Here is a 13,543-nt window from a genome sequence, read left to right on the forward strand (position 1 = left end):
TTAAGGCTAGGTGTTCCAAGAGCTTCCTTCCAGTTCTCAGGAGGTTTGCACAGCATAGAATAAAGTGACAAGAAGTCAGGTGTGCCAACCAGTAGCAGTTTGCCAATTGATCATTTTTGTTAACTGGGTATTCTCACCCACATGGAACAAACCCTTTGCACCAGTTACTGGGACCAGGCTGCCTTATACCATGGTTCCTTCCAAGGTAGAGAAGCTGGGAAACTTGGTGTTTATACCTAAAAAATGTATATGGGGAGAGTACAAATAGCACTACCATGGCAGACACCAGTTAGGTAATGCCAATATGTTCTTCACCTTTTATGTCCCCAGGACGGGACAAGGTACCACGTTTTACCTGCATGCACAGTCTGAAGCTACAGCTGAAGGCTTGGATGACTTAAAGCTCCCAGAAGGCAGCTCCTCTAGCAGAGGTCTAAGTGTAGTTCATCCTAGATATGCCATGTAATATTTTATCTAAGTAACTTTTACACAGTAATCGAAAGCACAGAAATTAGAGGTTACATAGCAAAGCGGCCATAAAACAATTTTCACTCCAGAGCCCACAATATCCTCACGTGCAGCTAAAACCTGATGTTTATAGCCCATCCACTGTGGATTCCTGACTCTCCGATGAAGATAAACTTTGTCACACAGCCTTATCTGTCCCTGAGCAGGTGTGTCACACGTGGACAGAGCAGTGACGTCTGGAAACAGTGTTTATGCAATTCCATTGTAAAGATTATTTCTTGTCCAACTTGTTGCTCAACACAGAGATCATTCCGAGCACTTATTCAGAATTTCATCTTGGGGTACGGTGTAATATCAGTTATTGCATTGATAGGTGCCAATCCACTAAACGATAATGGTTCCAATGAAAACATTAACTAAAGTTTTGTTTTATCCATGGTTTGTTTACTGTTGTTGTTACTTGATACATACAGTATATATATATATATATATATATATATATATATATATATATATAATATTATTGCACATGCTTTGTTCCTTATAATGGACCTAACATCAAACTTTTGCAAACATACCAAGCAATGTGTTATACTTAGTATGATACTTCCAGATATTTGCAATTTATTATTATGACCGGCTTAAAGTGGACCTTTTAGTAACTTTTTAGGTCTGCATTCAAACATTCTTGACATTTCAAATTACATGGCAAAGAAATTATTTTTCTACAAATGTTTCACTTTTTAATATTAAAAAGCCATACTTAAGTAGAACTAAACCCAGTGGATACTCACATGCCTTTGTTCCATCACAAGAACCTCCATCTTCTTCCTTCTTCTCTTTCTCATTCCTATCTTGATTGGCCAGGACAGGATGACATAACTCCAAAGCAGGCACGTGGAAGTTGATTCAGTCCTGGCACCCATAAGGGAAACCGGAATGTGCGCGGTATCCTGTCAACCAATATTTAACAGCTTGGACAGTGATCAGGCAGGTAAGAATACTTATTGCAGAAGGGACATTGCTTAACCCTTTCTGCAATAAAGCCATTCCTGATTCCACATTTTCAAAGTGGAACATTAATGACTTTTCCTAGGGTGGTAAGGCACTATCAGTCTGCTGCAGACAGAGGTAGCATTTCCTCAGTCTTCTACCCCTAAGTTATCAGAGTTTAATATTGTAACGTAAGGTTTATGTCAGACAATACCTGCACATCCCCAGGATTCAAATGATTTCCTTTGAACCATCAAAGTCAAACAACAAGTTGGTGACCCTGGATAATGCATCAACAGAGATGTTTTCATCCTTCTACAATAATGAGCAAATGAAGGCATTGTCAGGGAAATTATTGTAATGTGTGTGAGATATTAATAACTCGGAGTGTTATACTGACTCTGAAAAGTTTGTCTGATGTTAGGTTCACTTAACTTCTGGATCAATTAATAAAAAAAAAACTAATTATTAATAAAAAAAACTAATTTCAGTACTAATAGCAACCAGTCTGAACCCATCCTGGTCTTAGTTCTGTATAATGATTGGTTGCCAGTGGTCACAATGCTTTTTAACCTGCAATGTCTGTGGAATAAATGCACTGATAAACCACCTCTACTACCGTGGTGAATAGTTTCCACTCAGCAGGATGCATTCAGCCACAACCAGATGGAAATGTAACTCACAGAGCGGCAGAGAAGGTTAATGGGCTCATACAGTAATCTCCAGATTGTTCTCACATTTGGTTTATGAAATTGTTTGTTTAGTTTGAGAAACTCTCTTCTACTATTTATATCAATAGCATCTGCTCACAGAGCATAAACTCTGTCTTCTCTGCCAAAACTGCGTCACGTTCCTCATTCCGGAGGCTGGCTCACGTCATCTGGATTGTAACGTGAATCTGTATCGCAGGAAGGAGGAACACAAATCCTGTTTATAATAATTCTTACCTAGAAATGTTGGATATGCTTAAAGCTGAACTCTAGGTAGATATACAAGAGACAGAGCATGTAAGTAGTATTAGGTCATTTAATGTATTTGTTAAATGTGAGCAAAGGAAGCACCTGTACTAGGATTTTGCACAACAGAGCTCAAACAAGGGATGGTGGAAGCAGCCCAGGGTGCAGACCAGATTATGTCCAGAAATAGCATGCTGTTAGTAAATGAGAAAGGGGGTGACAGGTAGATGAGCAAATCACTGACTTACTTTAGTCTGAATTTAAAAGATGTCATAAGTCAGGCTAAGGACATCTAGCAACATAAATGGTGGAGCACTGACACTGGGCTTGATTTAATAAAGCTCTTCAAGGTTGGAGAAGACAGACTTTAAACAGTGAAGTGATCCAGCAAACCTGGAATGGATCCGGTCTACAATTAAAAACATTTGCTAACAAGTAGCAAATGACTTTTTGAGAAAATCCATTCCTGGTCTGCTGGATCACCCAAATAAATCAATGAAAGTGTAATATTAATAATAATAATTCTAATAATAATTCTCTCCAGCTTTGGAGAGCTTTAATAAATTAGGCCCCCTGTACTTACAGCCTTTCCTCAGTTCTCTAGTCCTCTAGTTAGACTAATGCTAGGCAGACTGGAAGAATGAGGACATCTTGTGGTGAAGAAGAGGTACTTAGGGGGGCACATTCAGATTAAAGGTGTGGATTGCATCCAGAGCCCTCCAGGCCATTAGGTTCTAGCCTCTGCATCCAAGGAGTTGCAGTAACTTAAAATGTACCTGCGGACAAAACTGGACAAACTTTCCAGAACCCTGGCAAGGGTTTAAATCAATCCCTATTTTATCCAAAATAAATAAAAGCTGGTACTTATTAAAAATAAGGATTTGTCAGGAGGCTGCAGGGAATACCCTGTTTAATCTGGCTGCAGGGTATCATGAGAAACATCTATAAACATAAAGCTGAGATTCATTATCAGGAGTAGATATTGTGTTGTGTAATTGCCCCTCTCATTGGGGTGTAGATCCACTATCACTGGACTCTAATGGGTTAATCTGCCATATCTGTGCCGTGTAGTTGCTGGACTTGTTCAGTAGACTATTCCAAGAAAATGGCTTCACTGCATAGATAATATCTTAAACCTGACACTTGTCACCAAATAAGTTTGCTGATCTTCCTCTGGGGTGTAGTAAGATCTCACTGATAAAAGTCCTCTCGGGAGTCATAGTGCTACAATTCAGCTGTAGCCAAGAATACAATATTCTTTCACTGGGACTGCAAAAAGGCATCAAGATATTTTGTATTTTTTGTACTTTTGTTCACCTTTTCTAAGTGGCATTTCCGGAACAAACCGTCTTTCTAGTTTAGAAGATTCCTACCTTGTTAATGGGGATCTTAATTATTTTAAAAGTTTGCAGTAAATTCTTAACATATCAGTATCATTCTTCAGAAAAACACCACCATTTAATATTAAGAAAAGTCAGGGTGGATCTTCACCTAAGATGATTCCATCAGTCCTAATGCCTCGCTCTATACCCTATACTCTATAGTTCAACTTACTTTACCAATACTGCAACAAGTCTGATCCTAGACAGAGAAGGGAGGGGTGGTTCTGCTGCTATGGGTTGTTATTCATTCATCTGATGGATTTTCATTGCCTTCTGAATGTGATAATATTTGTATTCTGAAGTCATGTTTCCCCGTTGCTATGAAATGCCCTTCAGGCACTAACCAATTTCTGGGTAATGGAGGAATGTCATAGTCCCCTGATCTCAGGTCATGCATTGGCGCTGTTGAATTCTGACCCTGAGCCCCCCTAGTTGGTGCCACATATCTCTACCTGGTAAAAGTGTTTCTAGGAGTCCTAGTTGGCTGCCCTAACTGCCGAATTAAAGAGATCATCCTATTGACAAATAGCGTGCTACCCTGAAACTTAGGTCTTGAGTTATTTAGGATCCCAAAAGCATTATGGATTTTTTGTTTCAGAAAAAGTGTTTTAAACTATTGTTGTCCCTGGCTATATTCCACATTATAAAAGGGGCAACAATGGCTGGTGACCTTGTTTATAGGGACTTTTTTTGAAGTACAATTGGAATATCAATTAATTTCCCACTTTCAACTGTCAGGCTCTTCTCTCCGCTCAGTCCTTCCTATGACCAATCCTTCTCAAACATTATGACCTAAGACTCTTCATATAGATCTTTAAACCAATTAGGTGAACCCTACCGTATTGGGGAATTGGGAGCCTGCAACTTGGTTATAATGCCATGTGAAAACCTATTTGTTATATATCTATGTTTTCCATACACATATGCAGCATATGCAACATCAAAACAGCTCTTTTCCCATTTGAACTTTGAGGAACAGGACCTCTTCTTTTTTTGCTTTAGATGGCAACATCAGAGTCACCACTGACAGGAGGAATATTCATTTACCTTAGTGGAAGAAGTTCCAGAAGATATTTCTCATTGAAGGTTTTGAAAGTTTCAAAAGTACATCAATCCCCTGGCCTGGATAGGGTGGACAGAAGTTTTGAAGAGTGTAGAAAATCCTTCTGTAAGATCCCCATCGGGTAGATCAGTGGCTGAATGAATTCTGCATTGCTGGATCACCCTATTTATCTTGTCTACCATTGTCGTATAATCTCCTCCACCATACAGACATAAGAACTCCAATGCTTTGCATTCTTCAATACACTGCATATTAGCTCATTGTTGAGATCTCCTTAGGAATAAGATCTTCTGTTTTTGGTTAGCTTCACCACAGTACTGTCCGTGTCAGTCAGGCCAGCACTGCAACAGAAGTCCTCATGGCTCACACTCAGCTTGTTCCCTGCGATCACTTGGGATCTTGCCTCAATTCAGATACTTTTGCTGTTACTTGGGTGGTTGTGCTTGTTCTTGATGTATTTTGGAATTGATGTACTTGTTTGGATTCCGAGTTTGAACTTTTCAGATGTGGACCTAGCAGCTTTCATCAGGTGTTTACTGTGTATTCTTTATTATTTTTCCATATCTCTGCATGGTCATTGTAGTTTTGGTGGCCCTGGGCTCTTCTGTCTGTTTTCCATTGTGCCTGTGATCATGCTTTTGAACACCTAGGAGAGTATCCTTTCCCGGTCCCAGTTTTGGCCGACAGGTGGCTGGTTTTGCAGGCAGATTTTCTGTTGGTTTTCTGTGACCCCCTTCCACCATTGGTAGACACAGGTCTCCCATCCCGCTCCTGCATCCCGATCATGCTTTTGGTACTGCTTTGCTAGAAAAATTAGTCCAAACTTATATCTCTCAGTGTACACTAGCCTGTAATAAACAGATTTTAAAGTATTATTTTTACAGAAATATTTGCATTTTTCATTATTTTTCTTTAAACTTTCTAGAACATTTGAGTATTACAGGAAGAGTCCATTCAATAGCAAAGCCCTCTCTTTCTCTGTGCTGACTCCCTAACATCCCAACAAGGGATAAGTAATGAATTTTGACTGGGGAAAAATTGACTTTCAAGGTTGAAATGGAAACTTCAAATGTCGCAGCAAAATTGTAACTTTTTGAAACTTTTTTTGTCTATGGCCGCTATCTTTTTTTCATTAGGTGCAAATCCTTTCAACAGAATATTGTCACTTATAGAAGCTTAAAAATAGACATTTCCCACTATATTTTAACTTTGATTTACAGAAAAGCTGCACATTTTTATCTGACATATCCAACAATTTTTGCGACAATACTGTGTTTTGAGGCCTTGTAATTAACTCAAAAATTTGGTGGCCATAGACTTTAGTACGATTTGCAGTCTAAGACAAAAAATTGGAAAAACAGATAAAAAAATACAATTCAGGTGATTTTACCAATCAGTACAATATACTTAACCTTTTATGTTAACTGATAAGGATTAAATGAAAGGCAATACTATGAAGTGTAACTTGAGTGACGGTCTGAGTCTGCTGTAGCGGCTTCTTCACATCCAAGATGGCGGCACCCACTGGCAGGATTTTTGCATGTGTACTCAAGGAAAGCTTTTGCCTCAAACATAAAACCATCATAAAAACATGAAATTATTATATATAGATGTAATACATCACATGTAAATATGTTGACACTATAAAACATACACAACAACAATAATATTAGTTCAGGACACAAACGATCAGAAGTATTTGGGTTTTGCACCATTCACTGAACAGATCTGTTGGTCTGAAATGGTAGTTTAATTTCCCCAAATGTTTGCATATAAATTGCAAATGTTACATTTGTCATACCAAAATAAATGAGTAGCCATTCACTGATCCCTAAGTTCAACAAAACACTGATATATAATTCTTTTCTTTTTTGTTGTACTCAGAGAAACTATTCATACATCTGCTCTGTTTTAGGGTTGACAGGTGCTCTATTCTAGTCTGGCAACCAATCAGAATAACCCACCGATGCTGCAGTAAGCTGGTTTCTAGCTGATTGATAAGGGTTCCCACTTACTAATGAAGCGTTCAAAAAGAGATTTTTCTCAGGCTGAACTGCTGTGTTGATTGATGCTGTGACTGCATTGTCCTGCTGGGGAACCAGTGTGAATAACGAATCTCCTCATTGCTCTTTTCCAGGAGAAGAACCTGGACTGGTTCCCTCGGATGCGGGCCATGTCCCTTGTCAGCAGTGAGGGTGAAAACGAGCAGAATGAGATCCGCAACCTACAGGAGAAGCTGGAGTCCACCATGGGCCTGGTGAAACAACTGTCCGGCCAGCTGGCAGAACTCAAGGAGCAGGTAGGTGCAGACAGACACCTGGCATATGACCAAGTTAATTCTAAAGCTTCACCCCGGCAAAAATAATGATTTAATATATGACATCAGTGGCGTAAACTGCCAGTGAAAAAAAGTGGGCTAACGTAAACGTAAAACATTTTTCTACCTTTCTGTCTGACATCATTCCAGTTATATACCTAATTGTTTTCAGTTTGTTTTTTTAGCTTTTCATGATGTAGTAAAAGATTAAAACCACCATCAGGTTTTTTTTAACTATTTGGGAAATCCACAGCCTATATTTGTCCTGGTAAACAAAGTGATGTGAAATCCAGTTTGGTGAGGGGAAATCTTCCAATGGTGACGCTGGTCTAAAAGGGGAATTACCCCCACCATGTAAGGGTTTCCTTTTGTTTTCTGTTGTTTCTCAGGGACTGGAAGTAAATGGGAAATACATGGGTGGAAAGCGACCACCAAACAAAATAATATCTGATTTAAATTTTTTTCTACATTATGCAAAACTGAAAACAAATGTCTGTTAAGTCTAGGTTTCCCTACAAATACGTGCTGGATTTTCCTGCTTTTGGCAAATGACAAAAAAATCATTTTATGGAGATGCTCTTGATAACAAGGTGAAAACAAAGTTTAGGTGATCCCCTACACCTCTAAAAATGATTCAAGTTCTTTAGAAGAAATTAACTTTTTTCTATTTCCTTTATTGGTCCCTGTACTTTAGAAGCACTTTACACCTGATAGCTAATCTGGATTAGTAGGATCTACCTGCTATGATTCTTGGCTCTGTTCCTATATACCTGGCAGGTTTGGGTGTTCCCATGCCCCTTTATGCATTCTGCTCTTTTTGTTACTTTTTCTATATTATAAAATATTTAAAAACAACAGCAAAGGTGGTTGGAGCCACTTACCATGAGCCCAGCAGTGCAGTGCTCAACCAGTGCAGGCATGTTTGGGAACCCAACATATTAGACAGAGCATTTGTTCAGGGATGATAAAGGATTCTCATACTGGGTACAGTAGGAGAGCAAATATTCGAACTTAGCACAGGGAGGGAGGAGACCCATCATAGCAGGCACAGTAGGTGTGCAGAACCAAGAACTTTCACTGGGATGATTGAAACAATTGGCACAGCAAGTCTACAGACCTGGGAAAGGTGCAGGGATAGAGGAGCCCATCATAATTGGCACATCGTGTGGCATACCTGAGACTCGGAAATCTCACCAGTAGAGTCCCCAGTACATAGAAGAGACTATTGCAAGGGTTTTTTTGTCCAACATCCTTTAAAAAGACTTTGACCCTGATTTATTAAAGTTCTCCAAGGCTGGAGAGAATACACTTTCAGAAGTGAAGCTGGGTGATCCATAAAACATGGAATGGATTTTTAAAAATCATTTGCTATTTGCTAGCAAATGTTTTGAATCCTGGACCAGATCCATTTCAGGTTTGCTGGATCACCCAGCTTCACTCTTGAAAATGTATTCTCTCCAGCCTTGGAGAACTTTCATAAATCAGGGCCTTTGAGCGCATTGGTCTTTCTCTGCCCCTTACAGACTTCAAAAAGGATTAATTACTTGTAAGTATGATTTTCCTATGGTTCTATTTAATATATAAAAAGCGTACTGAAGAACTCAATAAACTTTATTTCTGGATTTCCATTAAATGTAATACTTTTACCAAATACGAGGTTAATGTTTAAAATGGAGAGGAAGCATCTGCACAGTCAGATGTAGCCAAACAAGCTGACTAATAAGCACTAAATATATCCATACTGCGAACCTGCTGACCGGTGTGTTTATACACAGTGTGCCCAGAGACTCTGTACTAAACTTTGCCATGTATATGCGGCAACTTGACCTTGTTGCGATACGTGGGAGAGATTCAGGAACGGCTGTCTACAACCCACACATATTATCGAGTGTCTCTGTATCTCGAATGTCTGCAGAAAACGCATTCAATTTATAGGGGTCACCTATTCTTTTAATATAGGTCTTTCTACGGAGTACAATACTTTCTGTAACCATTGTTTTATTGCCCACCTGATGCACTAACATAATCAGCTGCCAGAACTTTTCACCAGTTAAAGGGAACCTGTGGTTTTAAAGCTTAGTTCAAGTCTGCCAAAAACAAATTAAATGAAGGTGTCCTGCACAAATGGTTGTGCCTTATTTATTAGCTAGGTCTGTCTGAAAATACATTTGGTCACATGATGTGGGAGCTTATGAGCAGAAGGAATATTCATTACAAACAAAAGCAAACTTTTTTTTTTTAATTTAGCAATACTGTTGTGCTCCCTGTTAATCTAAGTGTAGATTATTTTATTGACAGGTCCACCTAATGAAAAAAATACAGTTTCAGTCCAATGTAAGTCATGTGCAGAATTATGCACTTGAACTCCAACTCCACCCTTTTTATTTTCTATTTGATGGAGAGGAGAAGCCTTAGCCTCTGTCCATATTTCATTGCCATTGGTGGTCCTTTCTAGGAGAATTTTCCCTATTTTCTCTGCTGGCAGGAGGTGATGGGAAATCCTTCCAATGCCAGGCCTTTCAATGACAACTACTCCCCCAACCTCTTCCCTAGAGGCAAACCCATCAATCTCCTGCTTCTCCTTCCTCTGCCCTATAACTGGCTGGGGTGGGTTCAGATGAAGTGGATTGAATTATGGTTGTAATCATTTAACTGGGGAAACTGATGACTTTCAGTGGCAGAAAATTTGTACTTGGACTGAAGGCAAGTATTGCAGAAATGCTGTTTATTCTTCTTTAATGGGCTATATCTCTTGTACTGTAAGTTGTACTGTATGATAATCTAAAAATTAAAAAAGAATCTATTCCAATATAAAAGTTCTTTGATTTTTTTTTTTTTTTTTGTCCAGATGACCGAGCAGAGAAAAAACAAGCAGCGCCTGGGTTTTCTTGGCTCAGCTCCAACCCACGTGAACCATCACCTCTCTGCACATTGAGCCGTTGCAGACTGAAACATTGGCATGTGTGATCGGACGTAAAGTGGAGACAAATTGGTGGCCTTGATAAACAGATCTGAATCGCTTTGAGTTTGCATTACATGGTCTGTAAGCAGCAGGATCAGAGGTGTAACCATGAGACCGGTGACTGAACTGTTTTGTGAACTTTTCAAGTGGGATCACTTTATGTGCAAGATAGAGTCACTCTTTTAAAGGGAGTCTTATAGCGTAAACATTTTTTAAGAAAAGATCTATTTATAGTTTTTTTGTTATTTATGTACACGAGGGGCAGCCATATTTGTTCATTACATGAGCAGACTCTGCTTCCTAATGCACTATGATTGTGCCTTACTGCTCCTCTCAAGGCAAAACTGTGAGACTGCAGACCCCTTGAAAGAAATACATTTTCTCAGTAGCTTGTCCTGTAACTGGCCTTATCTCTGCGGTTCTTGAACAAGGCTGCTGTCTGAAAAAAAAAAGAATCTACAAATCCACCTGGCAAATACATGAAATTATGGAACAGGAAATATGTAAATGTGCCACAAAGACATCTACAGATGAACTTATTAAAAAAAAATCTGAATGTGTTCTATGCCAAGATATACTATGCTTTCCATTACAGGATTGTTTGCACTCGATTTAAAGGAACTTAGGCAGTCAGGAAATTCTGACAGCGCAGAGACTGAAAGCAGCTAAGCCTGACATCTTGTCAAAGTATCCTCCATGTTGTCTGTGCCTTATACACAGAGATAGTTCTTCATCTCATACCAGACTGTATCCAGGAAACATTTGTACAGATATAAGAGTCTCTTTTCTATGGATATTGAACGTTTCTTCCTAGGGTTTAGTCTCCAGATCTGTGCAGATGACTGCGTTGATTATGTGCTGTCTGACAACTTTAGAGGTAGAAGGGTCAGTCATCTATACAACGACGTTCTTCTTCTTTGAAGTGAAGGTTTTATTGTGTTAGGTAAACTGATGTCACTATAAAACAATGAAAGATCTCTACATGTAAACTGAAATTGAATCTTCAACTGTATTTTACAGTTCCTTTATCCACCTATCAATGATCAATGACTTCCCAATAATACTCTGCTCCCCCTATCCAGTTCTCTTCTTCTGCTCCTACCTCTATCTAACATTCCTCTTCTACAATGCTTTGCACTGCTAGAAGACTCTGCTGCTTCCCCATCTAACTTTCCTGTTCTGAAATACCATTCCTGGAGAGCTCTGCTCCTTCCTCTTCCTCTATCAAACATTCTTCTCCTGGCATTCTGCTCCTTCTTTTCTCAAACTCTCTTCCCCTAAAATGCTCTATACTGCTGGAAGACTCTGCACTCTCCTCTCTAACTCTCCTTCTCTGAAATACTCTGCTTTCTGGAGGACTCTTCTCCCTCCTCTATCTAATTTTCCTCTTCTAAAATACTCTGCACTGATCGGGGACTCTGCTGCTTCCTCATCCTCTATCTACTTCCTTTTCTGAGATACTCTGCTTTCTGGAGGAATCTGCCTGTTCCTCTTCCTCTCCTGGAATTCTGCTCCTTCTTCTCTCAAACTCTTCTCTCCTAAAATACTCTGTTCTCCTGCAAGATTCTGCTCCTACCTCTTTTTTAACTGTCCTTTCTTGAAATGCTTTCTGGAGGACTCTGCTCCCTCCTTTATCTATAACTCTTCTCTGTGCTACTCCCTCTTCCCTTCATTCTCCCTCTCTGAAATACAATGCTTTGATGGAGGACTCTTCCCCTTACCCTGTGTAACTCTCCTAAAATACTCTGCTTTGCTGGAGGACTCTGTCCCTTCATCTGTCTAACTCTTTCAAATTGCTGTGCTTTAATGGACTCTTCCTCTATCTAACTTTCCTTTTCTGGAATACTAAGCTTTTCTGGAGGACTCTTCTCTCCTGAAATACCCTTTGTTGCTAGTTGCTGGTGAATACTTCTCTTCTGGCCATGGCACTTGCCATTGGTTAAATCTTTCGTGCTTTATGATCATTAGATTAGAACTTTGTATCTGCATACTGTACATGAGAACCCCAATTTAGATGAACTCATAAGGGAAAAGTAACTGAGAATGTATTAGATGATATTTGTTGACTGGAACTTCCTATCTACAATAATAGAGCAGGAAGATATTTTTGCAGGAAATACTAAGATTTCAGGAAAAAAAAGTATGTTGACATCTGTCAATTTTTAATGTGTTTTTTTTCTGATCTGATATGTATAGAGGTTTTATAACCATTTTAACTGGACTGGCTATATCAGTATCATGAACAAAGAAGCAATATTTGTGCCTGTACATTTAGGCTGCCCTATGTGTTGCCCAAAACTTATAAGTGGCATTGCACTAACAAAGCTGCGTTTTATAAAATGAAATAAAAAGTATTTCTGTAGATGTCCGCCATGACTCTTCACTTTCCTGTTGCAAGTTATTTCAAAATCTAGACTTTTTCTCACCCATGATTGGATGATAAAAGTCAGCTTAGCAAATAAGTTGAAGTTGTGTTTAATTTTTAGTCAGCTTAACTTCATTCATTTTATTCCAGCGATTACATTGATTGGTTTATCTAGTGAAAAATTTATGCATTTGAATCATTTAGGTGTATGACCCGCTGGGGAGATTTCTCCATAAATCCTGCTGACAGTAATCAGGGGAGGCTGTCCCTCAAAGGAGCTCACAATCTAATGTCCCTTCATAGTCATATGTCACCACCACAGTCTTAAGGCCAATGTTTTGGGGGAAGCCAACTGATCTAACTGCATATATTGGTGATACCCCAAAACTGTCTGAACATTTACAAATCCTTTAGGCCAACAGTGGGAAGTCTGAAAAAAAAACACATCTTCTGACAAATATTTAGGTTTTTTGTTTTTTTAATAGTGTCCTTGAGCCATTCTTCTGATTATGTGATCAGTGTAAATATAGAAACAAAGCTCTGTATGACATAAAACTTTTAGCTCTCTAAAGCGCTTTCCCTCCCTCTTAGATCAGCTTTACCTTTGAAAAGTAGAAACTTGCTGTACTGTTGTTACCAGGAAACTGGAGAAACAAATCGTGTAAAATGTATTAGTGTGGTCAACGGAAACGTGTTTTCTGTCTACCAGTGTATTGCACCAGGAGAAAGTCTCAGCTTTCTTGAAATACAAGACAGACATTGTAGCAGACTGAAGAACATAAGTGCAATGATCTGACAGTGATGTAACTGTTATATCATACTCTGTGTAAGCGTTATCAGAGCTAAAAATACAATATTGTGCTTTGTGATGGAAGCACTGATCCCGGGAACAACGTGTGCTTCCTGTTTATTTTATTAGGCCAGGGTAAGGGGACATGGGAAACTTACTCTTTTTTTTTTTTTTTTTGTATGAAATGAGATAATTTAGGTTAGGAAGGAGCTCTGAGATAATTGATAGATCATAGTGACTTTCAACT

The 13,543-nt window shown here is 39.0% G+C and overlaps 1 protein-coding gene across 2 annotated transcripts in view; it reads left to right on the forward strand.

Annotated features, from left to right (window-relative positions):
* The window catches only part of ITPR2 (inositol 1,4,5-trisphosphate receptor type 2), a 180,647-nt gene extending 168,138 nt beyond the window's left edge, over positions 1-12,509 (forward strand). For both annotated transcript variants that reach the window (XM_072400134.1, XM_072400135.1), the window contains 2 exons: positions 7,000-7,161; positions 10,028-12,509. In XM_072400134.1, the coding sequence (XP_072256235.1) occupies positions 7,000-7,161; positions 10,028-10,114 (249 nt within the window). In that variant the 3' untranslated portion in view covers positions 10,115-12,509. The remainder of the gene's footprint in view (positions 1-6,999; positions 7,162-10,027) is intronic.
* Positions 12,510-13,543: the final 1,034 nt, after the last annotated feature.

The sequence above is a fragment of the Pyxicephalus adspersus genome, chromosome 2 (genome assembly GCF_032062135.1).
Source record: "Pyxicephalus adspersus chromosome 2, UCB_Pads_2.0, whole genome shotgun sequence".
Classification (NCBI taxonomy): Eukaryota; Metazoa; Chordata; class Amphibia; order Anura; family Pyxicephalidae; genus Pyxicephalus; species Pyxicephalus adspersus.